A 23,024-nucleotide genomic window follows, 5' to 3' on the forward strand; every position below is an offset into this window, starting at 1 on the left:
CTATATCTAAGATATTAACTTTTAAAATTAACATTTAGCAATTAAGAAATTAGTTGAAACAAAAAAAACTAACGAAATTAACAAATATCTGGAGCAAATATTTCACGGTGAATCGAATTGACGTTGGCACACATGTTGGTCATTGGAATGGCCATCTTTTCTATAAATTACATCAATATTCATTTATTTTACAGTTAGTAAATTGGTGAAATATGACTTTTAGATATCTTAAATTGTAGGTAATTGAATTGCCTACAAGATAAAATTACTAATTTTCCGATAGGTCACCTAGATTTTCGTGAGCAAAAAGTTAATAAAAAAAAAGTGAAAAAACACGTAAAGCCAACTTAGAGTTACATTTTTGATATCATTCTACGTACCCATCTCTGTCATCAAGTGTGATAAAATGTCTACTAACAATTTTTTCAAGTTTCCAGGTTTTATGATCTAATTCGACTGGAGTATAAAATAAATGTAAAAAAGTGAAATGGAGACATATTCGGCCATTCTCGTTTTGCCCAATTAACACTGACCTTTTGTTTTTCGTGTGTCTAGTCGCCTTTTGTCATATCACATCAGGTGGATTGATATTATGTAGTTCACCTAAACTAGGTCACTATCAGAGGTCATTGACTTTGAGATTTACAAACTAAATACTGTGCTTTAAAAAAATGCTTACGTATTATGGTGATTGGATATAATGGTGATGATATTTTTTATGTGCATTTTATAAAACATCAAAAATAATTATTTTAAAACATAAATTGGTCTTATTTACAGTTGGTAGCTTATACCGTTACCCATACCAAATTAGTTGATATTTAATAAATCATGCAAAAAATACTCATTTTCTTAAAAACATTATTTTGCAGCTACATCCACGTTAACATAGAAAAAAATATGGTAACTTTAAAATAATATGTCGTAATAATAATAATACAAAAGTATCTGCTTTTATAAAATTTTCCATTGCAGTTTCGTTGTCTGCTTCTCCGTTAGTTTTATGCAAGTGATTTAAAAAGGTAATGAGGCAACACTGATAAGCATGCACATACAACTGAGTTGGGGAGCTGTCCAGTGACGCTGTAGACAAGAATTTAAGTGCAGTTTAAAAATGGATTGTAACTCAGCTATTTATTTGATTAAAAAAAAATATATTACAGATTAGTACCTATTCTGGGAAACACGCACTATTACCCCTAAAGAACTGTCCTCTTCATTTAATGTAACACCTTGTAAAAGATCAGTGAAATTTTTGATGAACCCAGTCTAAAATTGTTCTCATCTCTCTCGGTTAGTTTTAAAGTTACAAAATTTGTTTGTATTGTGAGATAAGGCCTATTTTTGGTTTTTGTTCAGTACTTGGCTCATTTCAATTTGAAAGTTATGAATACAAAAATCGTTTCATGTTTTCAATGCATCTCGACTTCTGGGATGATACCCATCTGCACAATTTTATATACAGGTTCGGAAAGTACCGGTGGTCCATCTGCCGTTACGTCAGAGCGATAAAGTAAGACATAGAAATCCATGCGATAGAGAAAGATCCACTTCTTATTTGTGGAAGGGCGAAATGGGCGGTGACTATTAGACGCCTTCATTATAGCCATCTTTCTCTATCGCACGGATTTCTATGAGTTACTTTATCGCTCTCATGTAACGGCAGATGGACCATCGGTACTTTCCGACCCTGTATGTATCCATGTCAAAATTTAGTTGCACTTCTTTGTAGGACACAATTTTCTCTCTACAAGCAATGTATTTGCTACCAAATATATTAAAAATTATGGTGAAACTAACTAATCAGCTATCGTTACAATTATTTTTTTATCTCATTTAAAATTTTTCATATATCATATTTTTGCATTAATATGACAAAAAATAACAGTCTCAACACTGTAATTGTATAAATGGTAATATTACAAGCAAAATAACTAGTTATTTAACACAAGGTAAATTGTAGTTCCTCACCAATAAGTCAATAATCTATTTTTTGCACGCTCCGACAAATAAAGGTTAGGCACGCATCTCTCACTAGACACCCTCATAAAAAAACACATCGAAGGCACCGATCTGTAAGTAATTTTTTTGTATACATTTAGTTTTCCACATTTTTTTACTAGTTAGAATATTTCCACCATTTTTTTTCTTGTACTTTTTCTGTTTGCACTGTAGCCGTTGAATTTTATTTTACCTTTTCCTTTTTTTTTCGTTTATTAAAAATATTTAGGTTAATAGTGGGTAATGTATTTTTAATTTTGTCGTTTATCTAGAGAGATGAGAGTAGCGGCCAGACGCTGATAAAACCCGCTTATGTCGACCAACCTACGCCTCAGGAAGACTTCCAAGGCATAAAAACCACTTTATCGGAGAATATCTATCACAACTTACGATGTAGGGAGAGCTTGAACTCAAGTGGTACAGTATCGCGCAAAACCAGCACTGCATCGGAATATACTCCGGAAAACACTTACATATTGAACAGTAGGCCTCCCGGATTGGCGGACCAAACTAACGTCAGTTACGCTACCGAGAGTTGCGTAACGGCTCCTGTAGAGCAACCGTCTTTTTCTCAAACGACTAGTAAAGATCTGAGGGAGTTGGGCATTGAGGTTATAGAGGATGCTGTTCCTCCTAAAGAACATGTGCCTGAATCTGTAGACCATACAGATGCTCTCAAAACCGAACTGAATAACAGTTTGATGCAGAAAGACGTTGGCAAACTGATGCCCGGTCAGAAAGTTAACCTGAAGGTGTTTGTGTTAGGCGTCGATCAGCCTGAATCTGGTCAGGAAATTGTAAAAGACAAACCTGTTACTAGTTTACCTCCAAAACCGCAGGGGCCCATAGAAAGGATTATAGATATAAAACTTGAAGATGGGGTTGCAGAGAAGTTTGGAGGGGAGAGAGTGCAAGCCAAGGATGAAAATCCTACACAAGGCGATCCCGGCTTGAAGGTACCCCAGAGGAAAATTTCTAGGTTCTTAGTTAGTCCAGTACTATCGGGACAGTTAGATTTACCAAAAGACAAAGATTTCGGTTCTATTGATGTAGGTCAGCCGCCGCCACCAGAAGTAGCGCCGGTGGAAAAAACTGAGCCTCTAGTTCAAAATATTCAGCCACCTGTAGAAGTTAAGCCTGTGTTGCCAAGTAGTGTCACCGCAGAAGCTGTTAGAAAAATTTCTGCGCCTTTAGAATCAACTAGAATTGGACTGGAGACGGAAAAACCCCTAGAACAGAAAATTAGTGTCTGTTCTTTGAAAGAAGAATTGACGACAAAAGAAGAAACCGGGGCTGTGTGTGGCCCAGAACTTATAAATACTCTAGAGATGCTGAAAATTAGTTTGGATAATTTAAAACACATCAGTCATCCTAAGAAAGAATCTGCGGAGGTGGAAGCTAAAAAGGTTTCATCTAACATTGATGTCAGCTCTAAAACGACCGTGAATTTCCCACCCCAACCCCAACAACAGACTCAGAGCCATTCCCAACCAGCCACTGCTCAGTTCATACCACCCATAAGCTCCGCCATGCCTCCACCGACTTCTCAATCTATTTCTCAACCACCTGTCATACTACAACCCCAACAAGCCATGCCACAACATCAACAAAATGTTCCTCCATCACAACCAACTTTACCTGCAGCTCCACAGGCTTTGCCTCAACCTCAACAACCTATGCCACAACCTGTGCCCCAGCATCAACCACCTTTACCTCAACAACCGCCACAACCAATACCGCAACCACAACAACCATTGTCACAACCACCACAGTCGGTACCACAAGCCCAAATGCAGCAAAATATCCCTCTTTCGCAGCCAGCACAGCAACCCTTGCCTCAACCACATCATCCTATACCACAACCTCACCCAGTGGTGCCACAACCTCAGCAACCCCTACCGCAACATCAGCAGTCGTTGCCGCAACCCCAACAGCCGTTGCAGATGCCACAGCCCGTACCGCAGATACAGCCGATTTCACAACCACAACCGGCAGTGACCGTGCCCACGTCTGCCCCTCATCAAAGTTTTGTCCCTATATCTATCCCTCAGCAGTACGTTTCCGCTCCGCCTCCGCAACAGATGAACATACAGCAGCAGATTAATACTTCAATGGCGCAGCCGCAAGTTCTAGCCAGTGCTCCTACTCAGTTGAGTACCACGGCGCCGAGTCAAGCTATGCAGGCACCGCTGCAGCAACCTGCATTACCGACGCACGATATGCCGATACAGGTAACTATTTTGTTATTCTTTGATTTGGTTAGATATCTCTGCTGCGCCTAGGTCGTTTATAAAAAAAATTATAATTTTAGTGACAGAAATATCCATTCTAATAAAAATAGTAACGGGAAATGCCACAAATAATTACAGCCAATTATTTAACTTTTTGGCAAAAATTCATTGTAATACTGAATGCTGGTAACTGTGGCGGAGTAAATTAGAATCTTTTTTACAAACGGTTATTTTTTTCCTGCTAGGTTATTACTCCATCATCAGCGAAAAAACTACAATATATAAAAAACAAACTTCACACATAAATGAAACCAATAGTAAAACAACAAGTTTTATTCAAAATTTATATGTAAAAAACAAGTGTTAAACAAATCCATTCATATATTGGTATCAATTAGAGTAATACCTTTGTTAGTGACCACCTGTGTCGAGCGACCACTACCGATTTTGAATGCTCTTAGTTTACAAATGGAAATCCCCTTGTTTTTACTATATACTCCAATAAAGACCTTTCTGTTAAACGACCGCGGACACCAATCTACTACATAAAAGTAGGTAGAAAGAAACATTATTTAACGATAATGAGATTCACAAAATTGATTTCTGAAACCGAGGGAATCTGGTTTTAATTTTAGTTCAATTTTGAATTCTTAGGTGTTATCGTAAATATAATCACACACATTTTGAGCATGTCGGGAAAAAGGAAGCGTGTTTCCGTGAAAGAAAAAATTGATATCAAAATAATGTTATAAAATCTCTGATGGAATGCCTGAGTGTGACGTAGCTAAATATACTTCTTCCTCAGCTGCCAGACACAACTCCCCAAGAGCGACTACTTAGGCTTTGAAATAAGGGTGGTAGGCCCTTTTGTCCTCATTTCTTGGACATATCCACTAGTACATATTGAATATTCCTCGTATATTGGATTACTTATTGAACTACCCTGGTTACCCTGGCATATATGTAGATCATTCATGAATGTTTAACGGAAGTTTCTATAAGCATCTATACCTTGTCCAACGAGAGAATGGACTTGCTTCGCGCATTGGCGATTAGAGTGGGAGAAGTCTATAGCGAGCTACACAGGACCGTTTTACATTAAATCTTAGCCGTAAGCGCTTCTTCAGTGTAGTAGGTTAATTAGGTGTAATAAATTTATCAGCGTCATGGAAAATAAACTATAAATATGTTTAAAATAAGTCATTTATTATTGAAAAGGTAAAAATATTAATTAAAAAAACATTTTATTATTTAAAACATAAAAAACTAGTCTGTACCGCTGCTATCAGAATCNGACATATCCACTAGTACATATTGAATATTCCTCATATATTGGATTACTTATTGAACTACCCTGGTTACCCTGGCATATATGTAGATCATTCATGAATGTTTAACGGAAGTTTCTAAGTGTCATTAGTTTATATAAAGGCCGTGTAGTGCCTGTGAGCAGTCAGGGTTAATCAAACAACGATGGAAGCAAGACCAAAGTAAAAAGACCGCGGTTTTTCAAAGTGTAATGCTGTGTAATTAATTTTATATTGTTAAAGAAGTGTCTATTTCCTCTTAAGAGTGGAATAAAGATTTTTACTACTATGTAAATGTCGCATCTCTTGAACAAAATCTCTTTATATGTAATCCGAGTAATACAATTATAAATATAGTTTATAAGCACGTTTTGTAAGAAACATAGCCTTAAGAATAAAATCAAATAAAATACGAATTATAAAAAAAAAAGATCTTTAATTTAACACACAGTGATCACAAAAATCGCCCGTTTTTTCACAATTCGCAGAGAACTAAAGAAAATAGATAAGAATATGTTTTTGGTCTCAAATTACTCGTCGTAAAAAATTAAGATGGGCATAGCTTTTAGTTTTTTGAAAATTTTCAAAAATCACTCCTATTTAGGGGTTGAAAAGATGCCCAAAATGAAGAATTTAATATTACAAAAATATATATTTTTTGGAATTTTTACAATTATTTCTGATATTCTCTATTTTTGGGGATGATTTCACCCCCTAAGTGCGCTTAAGGGTGGATTTTCAAATTCAACATGCCTATTACTGTCGTGAAAATAAATCTTTTTTTGTATCGAGAATCATTCGATAGAATAATTCACATGCAAACAGTTTTTATATCAATTGGTAATATTCAAATTCTTCATTTTTGGCATTTTTTCAACCCCTAAGTAGGGGTGATTTTTTAAATTTTCTAATTACTAAAAGCTATGCTCATTTCAGTTTTTTAACACAAGTAAATTGCAATCAAAAACATATTTTTATATATTTTTTCTATTCTCTGCGAATTGTGAAAAAATGGGCGATTTTTTTGGTCACTCTTTACTATTGTTACCTTCTTTATGTTTTCCTATTGTTATAGAGAGAAACGACTGTTTTATAGAACAAAAGAATGATGATATAAAGAGAAAAAACGATGTTAGAAAGAGATAAAAGACATTAAGTAGAGAAACATCAATTTTATAGAAAGACATAATGACATTATGTGGGGGAGAAGCGATTTGTTTTATTGCTGGCTTTGTTTACATGCTAGTTAGTGTTTTTAAACTGTAATTTTTTCCCTGAAAATGTAATAACCGAAAACAATAGGAAAAAAAATAGTTTGTACTGAATAAAAAGGACCAATTTAGCCCTTCATACCCAACATCTTAACTATTTTGTAACTGAAACGAAACTGGTTAATCTAATGTATATTTTAGATTCCTCCGATGTCCCAGCAAGCCCCACATATCATACCGCACACCTCTCTACCGCAACCAGTCGGCCAAATACCCATGCCTACGATACCTACGAATTTACCTCCGCAACAACCGCCCATCACCCAGCCTACCGGCGTGGTTCCACCCCAATACCAACAACCTATCAACGTACCTCCGCCGCAGCAGCAGATCTTAGGACCTACGAGTCAGCAGTCCGTCGTCACCTCACCCCAGCAGATGATGCTGAATATGAGCCAGCCGGTGGACATGCAGAGTGTTATGTACCAGCAACACGTGTTTCCCCCTCAGGCTATTTCTAGTTCCGTGTCTGTGCAGAACTTGTCCGCCGCCCAACCACCCGTTAGTTTCCAGCACTCCGTGTCCGTGGACGAGACCTTGCAGAATTACGCCGTTAAGAAGATACCAGAGAATCTCAAGCAAATTATAGAGAGGTTAGTCCATCAAAGTTTAAAATGCTTTTTATACAACTTTGAGTGGGGTACATTTTTACATGGAGACTACATTTGACCTTTAAAATGCATGTCGTAAGTTTGGACCTTGGGGAAACTAAAATCTTTTTTAACTTTTTTTTTTAATTAATTTTGTATAAGTCTGCTGAGCAGACCGATGACCTCAAACAACCGTGCGTGATAACAGCGAGGAGCGCGTACACACTTGAGAATTACAGTATGCATTGTTGTTAAACCTCATAATTTAAAAGAGGCAGGGAATTTTAGGAGGAGATTTAGTATCGCACATAAACGAAAAATCAATTATTTTAAATGAGAAGAACTGAATCAATAACAAGTTACCTAATAGATAACTCAGATAGTAATAAATAAAGGTAGATAAAATAAATAAAAACATACATCTGATTTTTTTACAGCATATGCTCAAAATTTCTCTGTTGCCTGTTTAAACATGTCTTAACATGTCGCAACATGTAAAGTTATCTTATTAAGATCTATGACATGATTCTCTGACATAGTTCTTCAATATCGTTGACAGGAATTGAGTAAACTGTGTCTCCACAGATAAAAGTTACATGGGTTTAAATCTGAGGATTTTAATGGCCAATGTAGTGGCTTCGAAACATATAATCCACTTATTCTCGTTTTGGTTCAATCATTCTACAACAATGCAATATTGAAAATGTCTTTTCTTCTGCCCCATCACTTTATAATACACAATTTGAAAAATTTTTCCCTTTATTGGATTTTTTCCCGTATCACACATAATTCTACATGCTTTGATAAATCTTCTGGTTTCAACGCCTGTATTTTGTGAACAGGATATAGATATCTGTGAAGCTTCGATGTTGTACAGTGGTAAATTATTTTGCCAGGATTCTCATCCTCTGAGTTTGTTTTTACCCAATATTAATATATTGGCTTTCAAAACTCTCGTAACCTCTTAAATATTGAATCAATCTTACAAACATTTTCTTATTGGTACTTATCGGGTGCAATAATACATCCTTTTGCAGCCATACAATTTTCTTCCGACAAAAAAAGTAGGTTCTAACCATATCAAGACTTTCTGGATTCATGTTCTTTACTCGAAAATTTTCATTCACAAAAATATGGTGACTGTAAAATAACACGTAAAGTCTTAAAAAGCAATCACTTTTTATAAATTTTCTTCTATGTAGTTGCATTTTCTGACACTCCATTTGTTTCATACTGTTGGTTTAAAAAAGTAACAACAGCAACACTAATAAGTGCCCTCATGCAACTGAGTTTGCTACTAAGTGACAGCATAAACGACTAATTGCACTTTAAGAGGACTCTATAGAAAATAAGCAATCAGCATTACGTTTTTATAGATTTTATTACACAGTTTCTCTAAATAAGAATTAATGCACAAATAACATACTTTCCTCCATTCTAACGCAGGCTTTCTATAAAATGGAGTTAGTTTGAAACTACATTTTGTTCTAAATGTAATTTGCCACTTTTGAACAAACGGCATCGTAAATTACAAATTTCTTCACACCAAAAAGTAATTTGAGTTTCAAACTAAGTTCATTTTATAGAAAATCTGCGTTAAAATGGAGGAAAGTCTGTTATTTGTGGATTAATTCATATTTAGAGAAACTGTAATAAAATCTATAAAAGTGTATTGCTGGTTACATATTTGCTATAGAGCCCTCTTAAATAACGAATTATAACTCAATTATCTATTCGAACTAAAAAAAAATAATCTTTAGTATTCTGTGGAACATATATCATTTCTTTTAAATATGTTACACCTTGTATATGTGTTGTTTGCAGCGCCTCCACTAGAGGGAGCCAGGCTTCGACACCCCAGAGCGATCTGAAGTACGACGCCCACCTTCAGAGTTTGCAGCACAAATTGTCCTCGTTTCCTTTGTCCAGGACTCCGCAAAGTGCTACAGTAAGATTAATTTTTCTCGATTCGTAATTTCTAACACTAATATTGTGTGTTAATATTTGTTGCTCCCAAGTGTTTGTTATGTGTTTTTATTAAAATATTGTTGTCGTTTGTGTCGGATAACCCCGTTTCACCAAAGCGATGTTTGTTGCAGGCACCCCCTAGCCCCCAACTGATTGTAGCATCACTAGACTTCCCCCAAGACATTATGCATACTAACCTAATCATTAACAAGAACAAAGTAACTAATAGATGCCCGTCAATACCTGACCCGCACGCGTCTAATCGTATTTCCTTTCAGCTGCAGGTAGATTCTGGTAGCGGTCCGGGCAGCGGCACTACTACCTCGGAGATATTGTCTCCTGTCATGGAAGCGGAGCCCCCCATATTCACGACGAGCTCAGAGAAGCAGTTCACCGAACTCAACAACAAGCTTAAGTTGATTCATACTAGGAACGATGCTGTCGAGAAGAAAGACGTCGGCGGTACGGAACAGCTGATGGAAGCGAGGAGCGATGTGAGCGGAATGCAGGAGGTCCTTAGCGTGCCAAGCGTTGCGAGCGTTTCCGCTTCAACTTCTAGTAATCAGGTACAGTACAAACCAACGAATGTGTATTTTTTTGTTTTATCTATTTTTAACGAGACTTTTTTCAGGTGCTTTCCAGCACACCAGATGGCGGCCAATCTACCAAGGAGAGGCGCATATCCCGGTTTAAGGTTAGCGTGGTTACGGAGCCCGATAGAAGTAAACTGGCGATACCGGAAAGCCACGCGCGGTCTGGTAATATGTCGGTACCCGAAAACGAAACGAGAAGAGAAGCAGACTTTACTACGGTTATAAACACAACCTTTGATTCCTTAAAAACTACCTTGGTTAAATCTTTGCCTACGGGAGGTGAGTCTTAATTTCCTATTATTGTTTTTTATTTAATTTTTTTTTGTGTGTATTTGAAATCAGTTAGTTGAATTTTATAGGGTGTTTTTAAATGAAGTAGCAAAAATGGTACCAGTGAATATAGAGCCAAATATTGATATTGAAGTAAAAATACCTTATATGAAATTTGCACCCCTGAGGCGATATACCCTCTTAAAGGAGGGGATTGAAATTCACATTTTAATTTTTTTCTTTAACATGAGGAATGCTAGAGACACGACACTTTATATGGGCATCTTACTAATAAAGAGACAACTTTTCAATATTTGTTCGATCATTGGCGTATTTTATAAAGGAGTGAAACAGTCAACCCCAATGCAATATTTTATTAGAAATTTTTTATATGAAGCAAATTATTTATTTAAAAATATTTATTGGGAAGACTGATTTATTGCGCAACTTTTTTACCTCTTGTAATTTTTCGATAAAACCGATAGTTTTCTAGTAAAAAAATTAGATGCGTCATCGTTCACTAAAGGGGTAATTGCGAAAATTTGTAAAAATAAAGTAGGCGGATGTCATAACAAATAAATTGTTATTTATCATATTAATAAATTGACACTTTCTGTCAACCAATAATTAGTACCAATTGATTAATTTATTATCAGAATAATTATGGCAAATAATATTTATACCAATGACGAATATGTCGACATGCTCCAAGTGTTTTTCGAATCCAGAAAAAATAGTAACGCTGCAGTAAGATTATACCACCAAAGATATCCAAACCGACCGATTCCTCATAGACAAACATTGGCCTCGGTGGAAAGAAGGCTTCGCGAAACTGGTAAAATTCAGCCCAATCGTGAGGGTGCCGGAAGAAGGCGTAATGTCCGAACTGTTGAAACTGAGGAAGCTATACTGGAACATCTAGAACAAGACTGTGGTACAAGCACAAGACAGGTGTCCAGGCAACTGCAAGTTTCTCACAGTCTTGTGTGGAATGTAGCTCATGAAAATCTTTTATACCCTTTTCACCATCAACCCGTGCAAGAATTGAATGACCCTGATTTACCTAATCGCGTGGATTTTTGTCAATGGTACATTAATATTTCCAGGCATGATTTAAATTTTCTAATGAATATACTTTTCACCGATGATGCAAATTTTCTTAGAGTAGGTGCAGTAAACCTTCATAATGTTCATTCATGATTGGAAGAAAATACGCATGAGATATTTGTTTCAAGATGTCAACAAAATTTCAGTTTAAACGTTTGGATGGGAATTGTAGGAAATACTCTAGTAGGTCTTTTTATTCTTCCACACAGGCTTGGAGCGGCCGAGTATCTTAGAATTTTGAACGAAAATCTTCCAACATTACTCGAGGATGTACCCCTCACTACACATCAGGTGATGTGGTGCTTGCACATAGTACACTGCCGTTAGAGAATGGTTAAATTTAAATTACCCGAATCGCTGGATTGGTCGTGGTCGTGACTTTTGGTTTCATCAAAAAATTACAAGAGGTAAAAAAGTAGCGCAATAAATCAGTCTTCCCAATAAATATTTTTATATAAATAATTTGCTTCATATAAAAAATGTAATGAAATATTGCAATGGGGTTGTCTGTTTCACTCCTGTACAAAATACGCCAATGAACAAATATTGAAAAGTTGTCTCTTTATTAGTAGGATGCTTATACCAAGTTTCGTGTCTCTGGCATTCCTCATGTTAAAGAAAAAAATTAAAATGTGAATTTCAATCCTCACCTTTAAGAGGGTATATCGCCTCAGGGGTGCAACTTTCATATAAGGTATTTTTACTTCAATCCTCTTATTTTTGGCTCTACATTCACTGGTACCATTTTTGCTACTTCATTTAAAAACACCCTGTATATTTGTGTATTTTCTTTTCAGCTGAAGAAGTACCGTCAGAAGAGGTTGCAAAAGTTAAAGTAAGTTTTTCACGTTTGACACTCTCTTATCGTTTGACTAATATTTTGTGTTTTTTCTTTTTAATTTTTGTTTTGTGACTCACCTTTAAAGTCTAGGGCTAGGTTTTATTCGTGTATATTTAGAAAACATGGTGGGTTATGCAAATTATTTGTAAATTGCGAAGGATAAGTAGTATTTGGCATTGTTCGTCCTGATTTGAAATGTTCATAGGAATAGACGAAACATGAGATTAGTTTATTTTTAGATTGTTTTTGTTGGTAGTTTTTTTTTAGTTTTTTATTTTTAGATTGTTTTTGTTGGTAGTTTTTTTTAGTTTTTTATTTTTGTATTTGTAGCCGCATGAAGTTGGTAACAACCGCAACTATAAGCACGTTGGCACCACTGCTAAAACGCATCAAAGTCACTCGAATAACATCCCGTCGACATCTAACTCCAGTAACCACCATAAAAACAAGTTTCAGTCACACGTAACACACAGAAACTCGTCCCATCCCATTGATATTCTACCGTTGAAAAAGTCCATGTCTTACGTCGACTTAAAAAAGGAAATCGAGAGCCTTCTGCCTATAAATAATAAAACAAGCGAGAATAATATAATCGATGCAGACAATCCGCGCCGTCCAAGTATCGGTCGTAAAAAGTCCAGAACCTTCCGTCAGTTCCCTAAAATAGTCATACACCCTCCCGAAAATCAGTTAAACGTTACTAATAGTATGCCGAACATTCATTCGTCATTCTTGAAAGATCTGCATGTTTCTCGGGTTTTTAATAATGTTTCTAACCTGAACGCATCCTGCCCTGATCTGACTAACGAAAACTTATTCTCAACTAACTTCGACACTGTCAGTGAGGACAGTTTAGAGAACGATGATGTATTTGAATATTACGATGACTATCCCGAAAATGTATCAGTTTGTAGTGATACCTTCGTACCTGATTTCAAATACCATCAAGAGAGATTCCTGCACGAACCGCGGTCCCGTAAAGTTAATTCGTATTCCGTGATCGAGAGTCAAAATTTGTATTTAAGGGACATAAACACTTTATCTTCGACTAAACAGAAGTACGCAGGCAATATGATGCGTCGTAAGAAGAAAGACGAGATGCCCAGCGACGTGCTGAGGCGCAACTTGAAGATGAAACACTCGAACTCGATGCAAAATCTCTTCAAAGACTTGCCCAGGAGAAGGGCGAACGAACAGCCGTTCGATAGCTACTACACGGTACACGGTGAAAATAACCTCTCCCATCACGGTCCGATGCATAGCAATTCTAATTATTCGATATACGATTATCCTCCACCGAGCCCCAATAGTTTTAACGCGTTCTACCACAGGCCTTACCTGTACGGCAATTTCGGTTCTATGGACCATCTCGGTAATTTTCACGGATACGGTTCGGAGTATCCCTGGTACGCAAGGAGTTACGGTTCTCTGCCTTGCAATAACCTCTCCGAGTACCACACATGTAACACACCACACCAGACTGAAATTGTATACAAGTGTTGTTGCGGAGGCGTGAACTGTAAGACAGTGGTGCCAATACACGAGTATTTGGAAACTTATTTCAACAGGACGGTAAGATATTCTAGGAAATTTAAAAGAACATTAAAGTTATAGTGAGATGTGAGGTGTAAAATATGGCTTTCAGGTATAGCTGGGATATATATTTTCATTCTGTAAATTTTTATGTACTTCTAATTCTTCTGGGGATATACAGGGTGCCCCATTTTAAACTCGCACCTGAATATCTCGTCAGGGAAGCTACCAATCCGACAATAACCCTTACAAAAGTTGTAGGTTCAGAGGGGTACTTCGGATGGCGACCTTCAATTTGACCTTGACATTGACCCTCAAGGCCAGTTGAAAGTCAAATCAAATTTTTTTAATAGGAACCTCTATTTTTGACCCCGGGACCAGAAAGAGCGCAAAATTTTATGTTTAGATAGATACTTAAGGCACTTTTTTGCAATGACCTTTAAAGGTTACTTCAAGGACAAAATATTTAAATTACAAACGTGAATATCTCGTCAGGGGAGCCACCAATCCGAAAATAACCCTTACAAAACTTGGGTTCGGAGGGGGATATCGGATGGTGACCTTCAATTTGACCTTGACATTGACCGTCAAGGCCATTTAAAGGTCAATTTAAAATTTTTAAATAGGAACCTCTATTTATGACCCCTGATTCGAAGGCAAAATTTTATGTTTAGATGGGTACTTAAGGCTCTTCTTTGGAATGACCTTTAAAGGTTATTTCAAGGACAAAATATTTAAATTACGCACCTGAATATCTCGTCAGAGGAGCCACCAATCCGAAAAATAAGCCTTACAAAAATTGTTCGGAGGGGGATGTTGGATGGTGACCTTCAATTTGACCTTGACATTGATCTTTAAGGCCATTTAAAGGTCAAATCTAACTTTTCAAATAGGGACCTTTAGTTTTGATCCCTGATTTGAATGCAAAATTTTATGTTTAGATGGGTTCTTCCTAGGAATGACTTTTAAAGGTTATATATCTTGTCATGGAAGCCACTAATCCGAAAATAACCTTTACGAAAGTTGTTGGGTTCGGAGGGGGACATCGAATGGTGACCTTCAATTTGATCTTGACCTTGATCTTCAAGGTAATTTGAAGGTCAAATCTAATTTTTTAAATAGAAACCCCAATTTTTGACCCCAGATTCGTAGAACGTAAAATTTTGCGCTCTTTCCTAATCAAAAATAGAAGTTCCTATATAAAAAATTTTGACCCTCAAATGGCTTTGAAGGTTGTCCCCCTTCGAACCTTATAACTTTCGTAAGGGTTATTTTTGGATTGCTGGCTACCCTGACGAGATATTCAGGTGCGTGATTTAAAATGGAACACCCTGTATGTTTACAAAAAAATAACTGCGAATTTTTGTATTTCTAATTTTGTACTAATTTGCGAGGAATATGGGAAAAATGTTTAAATTTTCTTTGATTTTCTTTGTATTTATTATTAAACTTAAAAAGTATATATCCAGCTATATGTATATGTCTTATCTACATCAGCAAATGTGTGGATTATTCCTTAAAATAAATTTACATATCTTGTTTAAAAATTCCAGGTTCTTGTTATAAATTCATTTTTTGACGTAATATTTGATATTTGAGTATATATTTAAAACAGTTCAAAATATGTGATGGGAAGTCATCAAATAACAGGGATTGATATTGGAGGAAATAGTCACTATTTCTCACTCATCTATTAAAGTCACTGATAGACCAAGTGTGTTATGAAGAATAAGCTATTTCTATATGGAATCTTCTAGTAACAATCTTAAAGACCCCGTTCAAGGTGCGGTTTATCAAAGACGATGAGCAATATGTTGAAAATCACTACAATGATTTTCAGTTCATTGACCATATGCAATCATTTTTAACAATGGTGCACTTTATTAAATAGCGCCAATATGTTGTCTTTTGTTTATCGAATCGTTGCAATGGCCACAGATTTAATTGCCCTGTCGATAAAATTTTCTGTAAATTCTACTAATTACAAAAGCTGCCAAAAATGATTACACACAGTCGATTCATTTTCGACATATTGCTCATTGCCTTCAATACACCACACCATGGATGAGGCCTTTTAAAAATCCCTGTTATTTAATGACTTGAATTTTTTTTATATTTGTGTAACTTTATATCGAAGTTTTCTCTTGTACTAAACAATTTAAACAATTAATTAAGATCAGTTCATTTTATAGAGTAAATAAGCACAATATTAAGTATGGTGCATTATATAAAGTCAGTCATGATATATTTTGAGGAATAACCCAGCTAAAAGTACTGTCTGTAGCCAAGCCCATTAATCGGTAATAGTGGGAGGTATACCGGCTATATTGATCCACTTTAATGTTAGCGATGTATGTTGTGTTTCTTACTAACCATATCTGAATGTGGCTTGTGACGCATCTTGTTCTGATCCTAGAATAGTCTACTAACCATCACGGAATGTGTACGAGAATATGTGCATTCACAAAAAAAAGTTTGTCGGACAGATAATACAAATTGTACATGGGAATTCGTCTTCGGTGCAGTGTTTCATTATTCATTTTCTAAGTTCATCTGCAGCTTTTTGATTTATTTATTCATCTGATGTGTGTCTTTCTCATACTTTGTTAATTTGTCATCGTTCTCTGTTGATGTAAATTCAAACTTTTTATATTTGTGAGTCAACCGATATGTTTCAACCGTGACTAGACACAAATATGAGCGGAATAATGACGATGACAGTGCCTAATCGGCTCATAAAGGGAAACATTATTCATCTTGGATGGAATGTGGTAACAAAAAGAACATTTCCAATTTTTTTTTAGTTATTTCAAAAAATTCCCTTAAAATATTTAACATACCATTTTGATTGGCACTGTCATTTAACAGCTAATGTCAGAATTGATATTTAGACCATCATATATTTTCATCGAAAACTTTTCAGCAACTATGAGTATTTTTTTTTAATTGTAGTTTTTATCATATTTACAATTAGAGTAACGAACTTGACTTGAACTGTGGCTTTTTTCCTTTTACTTTAACACTTGTCGTACCAGGTGGGATAAAAATGTATCCGACAGTCACAATTTTTAATATATTTCCTTTAGTATGTTATCGTATAAGAGCATAATTTTATTTATTAAAAATAATATTTAATTAATTTAAAAACACACCTTATCCATGTTATTTTTTTGGTAACTAGAAGGATTTTATGTAGTTGGTATCAATAAACATGCCTTATTGTTATTATTCAGTTGAGATTCAAATATACGTACACAACATTTAACACGGTATGATGAGGGTTAAAAATTCAGTTAAAAATTAACCTGCAAAGGATTGTCAAATTAGTCAAATGTCAAATATAATCTGTCAAATTGCCACTTAACTTCTGCTTCCGATACTATTGGGTGTTGTTGGTACTGCCATTTAGACCACATAGAAAGAAGTCTGTATAATTGCCTCTCTATTTAATGAAAATTATCTAGTTTTACATCTCAATTCCCATGCTTTATTATTATTTTGATAAATTAAAATAAAACATGATAAAAAATTGATTTTTACGACTTGGAACCTAACAGGATAATATGTACAATTTAAACATTTTCATACAGATAACTCTTTTTTGTGAATGGATTGTTGCAACCTCCAATTATTGGTTTTTGTAATTTTTATTTTTACAATTATAGTTAATATTATGTTAGAATAATGTTAATTATTCTTGAATTTGTTGAAAATTAATAGTTTTAACCAAGAATTGGGGTATTGGGTAAATTAACGAGGGTATAGAAGCAAATTGTCCGAGCTTCAGTGTTATTTAAATTTGAGTATAATTTGGTATAAGATCTCTGAAATTAAGTACAACATTAAATTTGCTCACTGATCATTGAAAGTTCATTATAAACAAAGTAAATGTTATATTAGTTTATAATTTTCACTAATAATGGGAGTTAAATAAGTTGTCACTGTTATTTCGTGAAAATTAATACTTTATTTAAAAAAATCAGTAAGAAACATGTCACTGAAAGTATTGGCCATGGTTAGCCTCTATTTTTTCCCGTCTTTCTGGCAACATTTTAATTCCATGTCAGAAAAACTACACCTCTTGAGGCTATCCAAGAGTCGACCCATTTTTTCACATCTTCTTAAGAATGGAGGTGCTGCTCAGCCAGGCCATGTCCCATCGATAAAAACAAGTGATAATCGAAAGAGGCATTGTCTGTTGAATATGGCAGGTGGGGTAGGACTTTCCATTTAAGCTTTCTTAGTAGGTTTTCACCATGTTGCCGAGCGTTATCATGCTGCAAAATCACTTTGTTGTATCTGTTCGTATAGCGGCTGTTTTTCCTTCAATGGTCGACTCAAGCGCATCACTTGTAGTCGATATTGACCTCCAGTGATTCACTTTGAGCAGCTTATAATAAACTACTTCCACCAAAGGCAAAGCAGAAGCTTGGAACCATGGATATTCCACATTGCCGATGATGTGGACTCATGGCCGGGCTTTCCCCACGATTTTCTATGCTTAGGATTATTGTAGCGAATCTATTTTTCATTGCCAAAAACGTTTATTTCCTGCCGTTGAAGCAGCTGTTCGCACATGCAAAGATGCCTTTCAACGTCTCGGCTTCAATTCGTACGGCCTCCAATGTCCTTGCTTTTGAATAATTATTAATGCTTTCAAACGATTCAAAACTGTTGTGTGACCAACTCCTAATGATTCTGAAAGTTCAACAAGCATCTGACATGAGTCTTCATGAAGCAAAGTCTCCAATTCTCTATCTTCAACATGAAAATCATTATGTTTTAAGCGTCTAAACCAATCCCTGCATGGTGTTTGTGACAGAGCAAGGTCGCCGTCAGTCTCAACAAGAATTCTATATTCTTCAGCTACAAATTTCTTTTGAATAAAGAGGTGCAGTAAAATGCCCCAGAAATACTCTTTTTTTTAGCATGAAATTCAACATGTTTAACACTGAAAAAAAAACTACATGCTTGCAATTCTGGTAACGCCATCTGTTGGAAAACAGCGAGAACTTATTCAACATCTATACTAATTTATATTGTGATAAAATACTCAGCATGTTATAAACATTTCTAAAATTATGATTGATCTTTTATTCTGAAAGTATTAAAATTTCCGTAAGAAATAACGGCAGAAAAGAAAATGTTCATTTGAAACTAATGCTGACCTGAGAGTTAACAGCAAGTGACAATTTTGGTAGAAAACGTTAAACGTTACTGGAATATTTTTGTATGTAAAAATAATTAATTGAGGATAATGAAAATAGGTATGTTGTGTAACATATGAAAAGCAGAGATCTTGTAACCAATCACAGAGCTGTGGTTAATTCCGCAGATGTTTACATGACGACTTCTGTTATTTAGGAGGAAACGTTCGAGGAGATGTTGAACAGGCAAAAAGCGGAGCTGAATGCGTTAATGGAAGCCCATAGGAAGCAGCAATTAGAATATATGGGTAAATATAGGCAACGAACATATTTAGGAAATATATGAGTTACGTTTTATTTTATTTTTGTTGCAGAGTTTCACCGAAAACAAACAGAAGGTAGTTACAAATACGATTTATTTTATTTCTATTTTTGTGTGATTCATATTTCGCAAAACAAAAATTACTTTGATCTTAAGTTGCACGCAGTATTATTTTGATTTTATTATCTTGTAACGTACTAATGGCTTATTTCTCGTTTACAGAAAATAAAAAACATTAATTTTAAGAAGAGGATTGATGGATTTTAAAAGTGAGAACGAAAGGCTGTATATTAATTATTATTGTTTATATTGTATATTAATTATAAAAACCTAGTTATTACTTATAATATAATTGCTGATAATTTATTTTTAATATCCTGTTATTTCTAGTTCTTGTTTTATTTATTTTAGAAAACGATCAGTAAAGTCTTATATAGGTGTTGTATGTTATTTATTTCAATATTTTCTTTGGCGGTTGAGTGAAAAACTGCAGTCAACTGCTTAGGCTTATGTGACGGGACGACCATATTTAGATCCTTAAATGAATTATTGTAGAAATTTGTCGAGAGATTTGTATTTTTTTGTATATTGAGTTGCATTTACAATAAAATTATTTATTTTATTGGTGTTTAATCAAAACTCATTTGAAAATAATTCCGAATAGCTGACATTGAAAATTTACTGATATCGCAAACAATAAGTTCTTTATTGTTGTATATGCTATGCTAAACCAAAATATGTAAAACGAAATATGCAGATTTGATTTAAAAATTTGTTATCCAATTTTTGTCAAATTTAGAATCGAAAAAAATAAAAAATGGGCTTTGAATTAAATCGATCAATTTTTTATAAGAATTTTTTCCATTTAAAGTGGGTCACCATGTATAAAAAATATCTGCAAAAACTATGAAATCCCAGTGTACTCTTAATTTTAATAAATAGCATACCGGAGAAAACAATAAAAGTTTGTATACAGGGTGTTACAAATTAGAGGTCAATCCGTTCGCCACATATTCTTTGGAATATCTGTTTCTACAGTTCTAAATATTATTTAAAATGATAATTGCGATATGCTCCCGCTGAAAAAGTTGTTAGTGCAAGAAAATGTAAAGAAAAAATTTAAAAAGGCATATTTTTCTCCCTTCTTTCATGTATAACTCGGAGAATATTGACATAGAGAAAATAGTTGAAGGAAAAAAGTTTTGTATCGAGATTCCCTTCAAAATAAAAGTGGCCCGAAATTTTTATGTGCATGATTGTTGCTGCAATCCAGTATAGACCGAAAAAAAAATTCGTGAAAATATGTTTTTTTCGTGTTTATTTCGGAACTTGACTTTAGAACAGCCATATAAAAAGTATGGTTGTGAGTATTTCATGATATGGTAGTATTGCAGAAATTTTTTCATCGAAATCGGCTGGGTAGATTTCGCACAATTAGTTGACGTTAATTAAGAAAATACAGAATTATACTTTTCTTCAATTCTCACTGTAAAACCAATGATTATTTTGAGATCCCAATTTTAATACATACCATTTGGAGCCTCGACTATCAGTCCCCCCATTTAAAAATTTTCGATTTTATCCATTTTAGCAGCAATTATACTCCGCAGTCAAAATTATAGAGAGTGAGTCAGACATAATATAAAAACACTATTACCATAATGCGTATAAAATATAAAATGATTTTTATACGGTTCGATATTATTTATCTTTGTGCCGCTTGCTACGCACATCGATAGAATCTATAATCGTCTATAGACTGAGTTACACTGAACGTCAATCTATATTCTATCTCTGTCTTTTGCACTTGGTAGGGAATAAGGAAATGCTTTTTTAGTGGGTGTAAACGGACTTGATTTATCCGTCCTGAGAAACGTCAGCATAATAAGCATAGACGAGGAGTCTAATTCCATGGCTATAATAAATTTATAGATTAAAAAAACACAACTGTGACGTTTTAAAGTACTGTAATTAAAATGGATCAAAGTGCCGGTTATAGCAAACCGTAAAAAAATATTAGTTATGTTTTATTATCTTTTTTCAATATTTTCTATATCTTGTTGCCTTTTACGCAGACGCCAATGGATTTTCGTTCCCGGCATGCTTCATCCCCCTTACTAGTCCAAAAGCTAGCGTTGAGTCACTCTATAATTTCGACCGCGGAGTATAGAAGTTTTTCAAAATTTCTTTGAAAAAATACTAATAAACATTTAGAGCTGGAGCTACCGTATTTGCATATTCTTTAAATGCTAAATTTCAAATAAATACCTCTACACTCACTAGAGTTATTATTAAAAATAATTGTTTAAATTTTAATTTTGACACCCTGTATTTTGAAAATGGGGCTCCAATATGAAAAGTGGCATAAGAAAAATCCCACAATTAAAATAATCCAAAAAACATGTGATTAACGGGTTAACCTAGTAATTTGTAACACCCTGTATAACAAAAGTTTGTATATTACAAATATAAAATATAGTTGGGTGCATTAATGACAGGAATTTGTAGGGATCTTAACGGAAAATAAAGATTTGAGGAAATTATCAATAATAATACATATCTACTTTAATATTTTGATATAATAAAATGTAGTTATACCAATTATTAGATATTTAGCGCCCCTTAAATGAAAATCTTGCCAACTTTATTTAACAGTAAACGCGGTCGCATGATACAGATCCTAAAATGATTCTAAAACTATTATTTATAATATAAACACGCCACTAACAAAGTGCGAACTACCGTGGTGATTACAGCAAAAAATCATGAAATAGTAATAAATTCCTTAAATTTAGTAGTATTATTTTTTACTTTACTACACCATTCCGCAGAAATTAAAAATTATTAATACGGTCCTGATTGTCACTTCTCTGTCCAAGGACAGAGAAGACGGGAGAATTTTCTGAATTATGCTGTGATTTTAAGGGCTGTTTGCATAAGCTCAGGTTTGCAATAAATTGCGCTTAAATTGAAAATTGAATCGTACCATTTGATCAAATTTAAAATGGTTTTTGTTGGCTTATTCTATTTTTTTATTAGCTTCCTTGGCATCGTAATCAGAAGGATTTGTTAGTCTGTAAATGGTTTTATCATTTATTTCATGATTACTTTTGGGCGCAGATTATCTCCAGTGTATTTTATTTGGAATTGTTAATGTGCTTCAATCTTTCTCACACCGTTTTTTATTTCCATATATATTTTTTAAAACTGCAGCATCTGTGAATGAGGCTGACTTATATTTCCACTTTTTCCAAGGCAGGGCGACGCAGCGGCCTAGCGGCTACGGTTATGATAAAAATGGCGCGACAGATCTTCAGGGGGGGCTAAAGCACCCCGTGGCTACGCCACTGGACGCTACTGACAACGCACGAAAATGTCAAACTCTAATAATAAATATTAGACATAATCTGTTCTGGAATTTTCTTTTTATTAATCTTTTAATAAATAAAAATAATTCATTTTGAAAATCCTTTCAATATGATGAGTGCGCCGCGCCATTATTCTATGGCTAGAAATTGGCCTCAATGATTTGGGATCGAGGGGGATTATCCCTCTTTATCCTGCCTCATCTCGTGTAGGCCTGGACAGCCTTCGTAGGTGGGCCCCATCCGTCGTCTACCCCGACCGCAAATGCGGCCGGTGTAGGCGCTTTGTGGGACCTCCTTTTGTCCTGGCTGGGCCCCGCCGGCTAGGGCCCTTTCTTCTGGCGCTCTTCTTGCTTCGCCGGCTCGTCTGTGTAAACCCCGGGGGTAGTGTCATGTTTATGTGTGGTATGGTTGGGTAGGGTAGTGCGGCTATGCAGCCTGGGATGCGCTTTGCTAAGGTGGCCCTTAGGCTAGCGCG

At 35.1% G+C, this 23,024-nt stretch overlaps 1 protein-coding gene across 1 annotated transcript in view; it reads left to right on the forward strand.

Annotated features, from left to right (window-relative positions):
* Nucleotides 1-19,623, forward strand: part of LOC108905986 (titin) — a 46,763-nt gene extending 27,140 nt beyond the window's left edge. Inside the window, exons 14-23 of the mRNA XM_023455911.1 lie at nucleotides 2,274-4,232; nucleotides 6,952-7,403; nucleotides 9,225-9,348; nucleotides 9,647-9,934; nucleotides 10,000-10,240; nucleotides 12,136-12,173; nucleotides 12,510-13,751; nucleotides 19,077-19,167; nucleotides 19,234-19,257; nucleotides 19,404-19,623. Coding sequence (XP_023311679.1) covers nucleotides 2,274-4,232; nucleotides 6,952-7,403; nucleotides 9,225-9,348; nucleotides 9,647-9,934; nucleotides 10,000-10,240; nucleotides 12,136-12,173; nucleotides 12,510-13,751; nucleotides 19,077-19,167; nucleotides 19,234-19,257; nucleotides 19,404-19,420 — 4,476 coding nt within the window. The 3' untranslated portion in view covers nucleotides 19,421-19,623. The remainder of the gene's footprint in view (nucleotides 1-2,273; nucleotides 4,233-6,951; nucleotides 7,404-9,224; nucleotides 9,349-9,646; nucleotides 9,935-9,999; nucleotides 10,241-12,135; nucleotides 12,174-12,509; nucleotides 13,752-19,076; nucleotides 19,168-19,233; nucleotides 19,258-19,403) is intronic.
* Nucleotides 19,624-23,024: the final 3,401 nt, after the last annotated feature.

The sequence above is a fragment of the Anoplophora glabripennis genome, unplaced genomic scaffold (assembly GCF_000390285.2).
Source record: "Anoplophora glabripennis isolate ALB-LARVAE unplaced genomic scaffold, Agla_2.0 scaffold242, whole genome shotgun sequence".
NCBI classification, from domain to species: Eukaryota; Metazoa; Arthropoda; class Insecta; order Coleoptera; family Cerambycidae; genus Anoplophora; species Anoplophora glabripennis.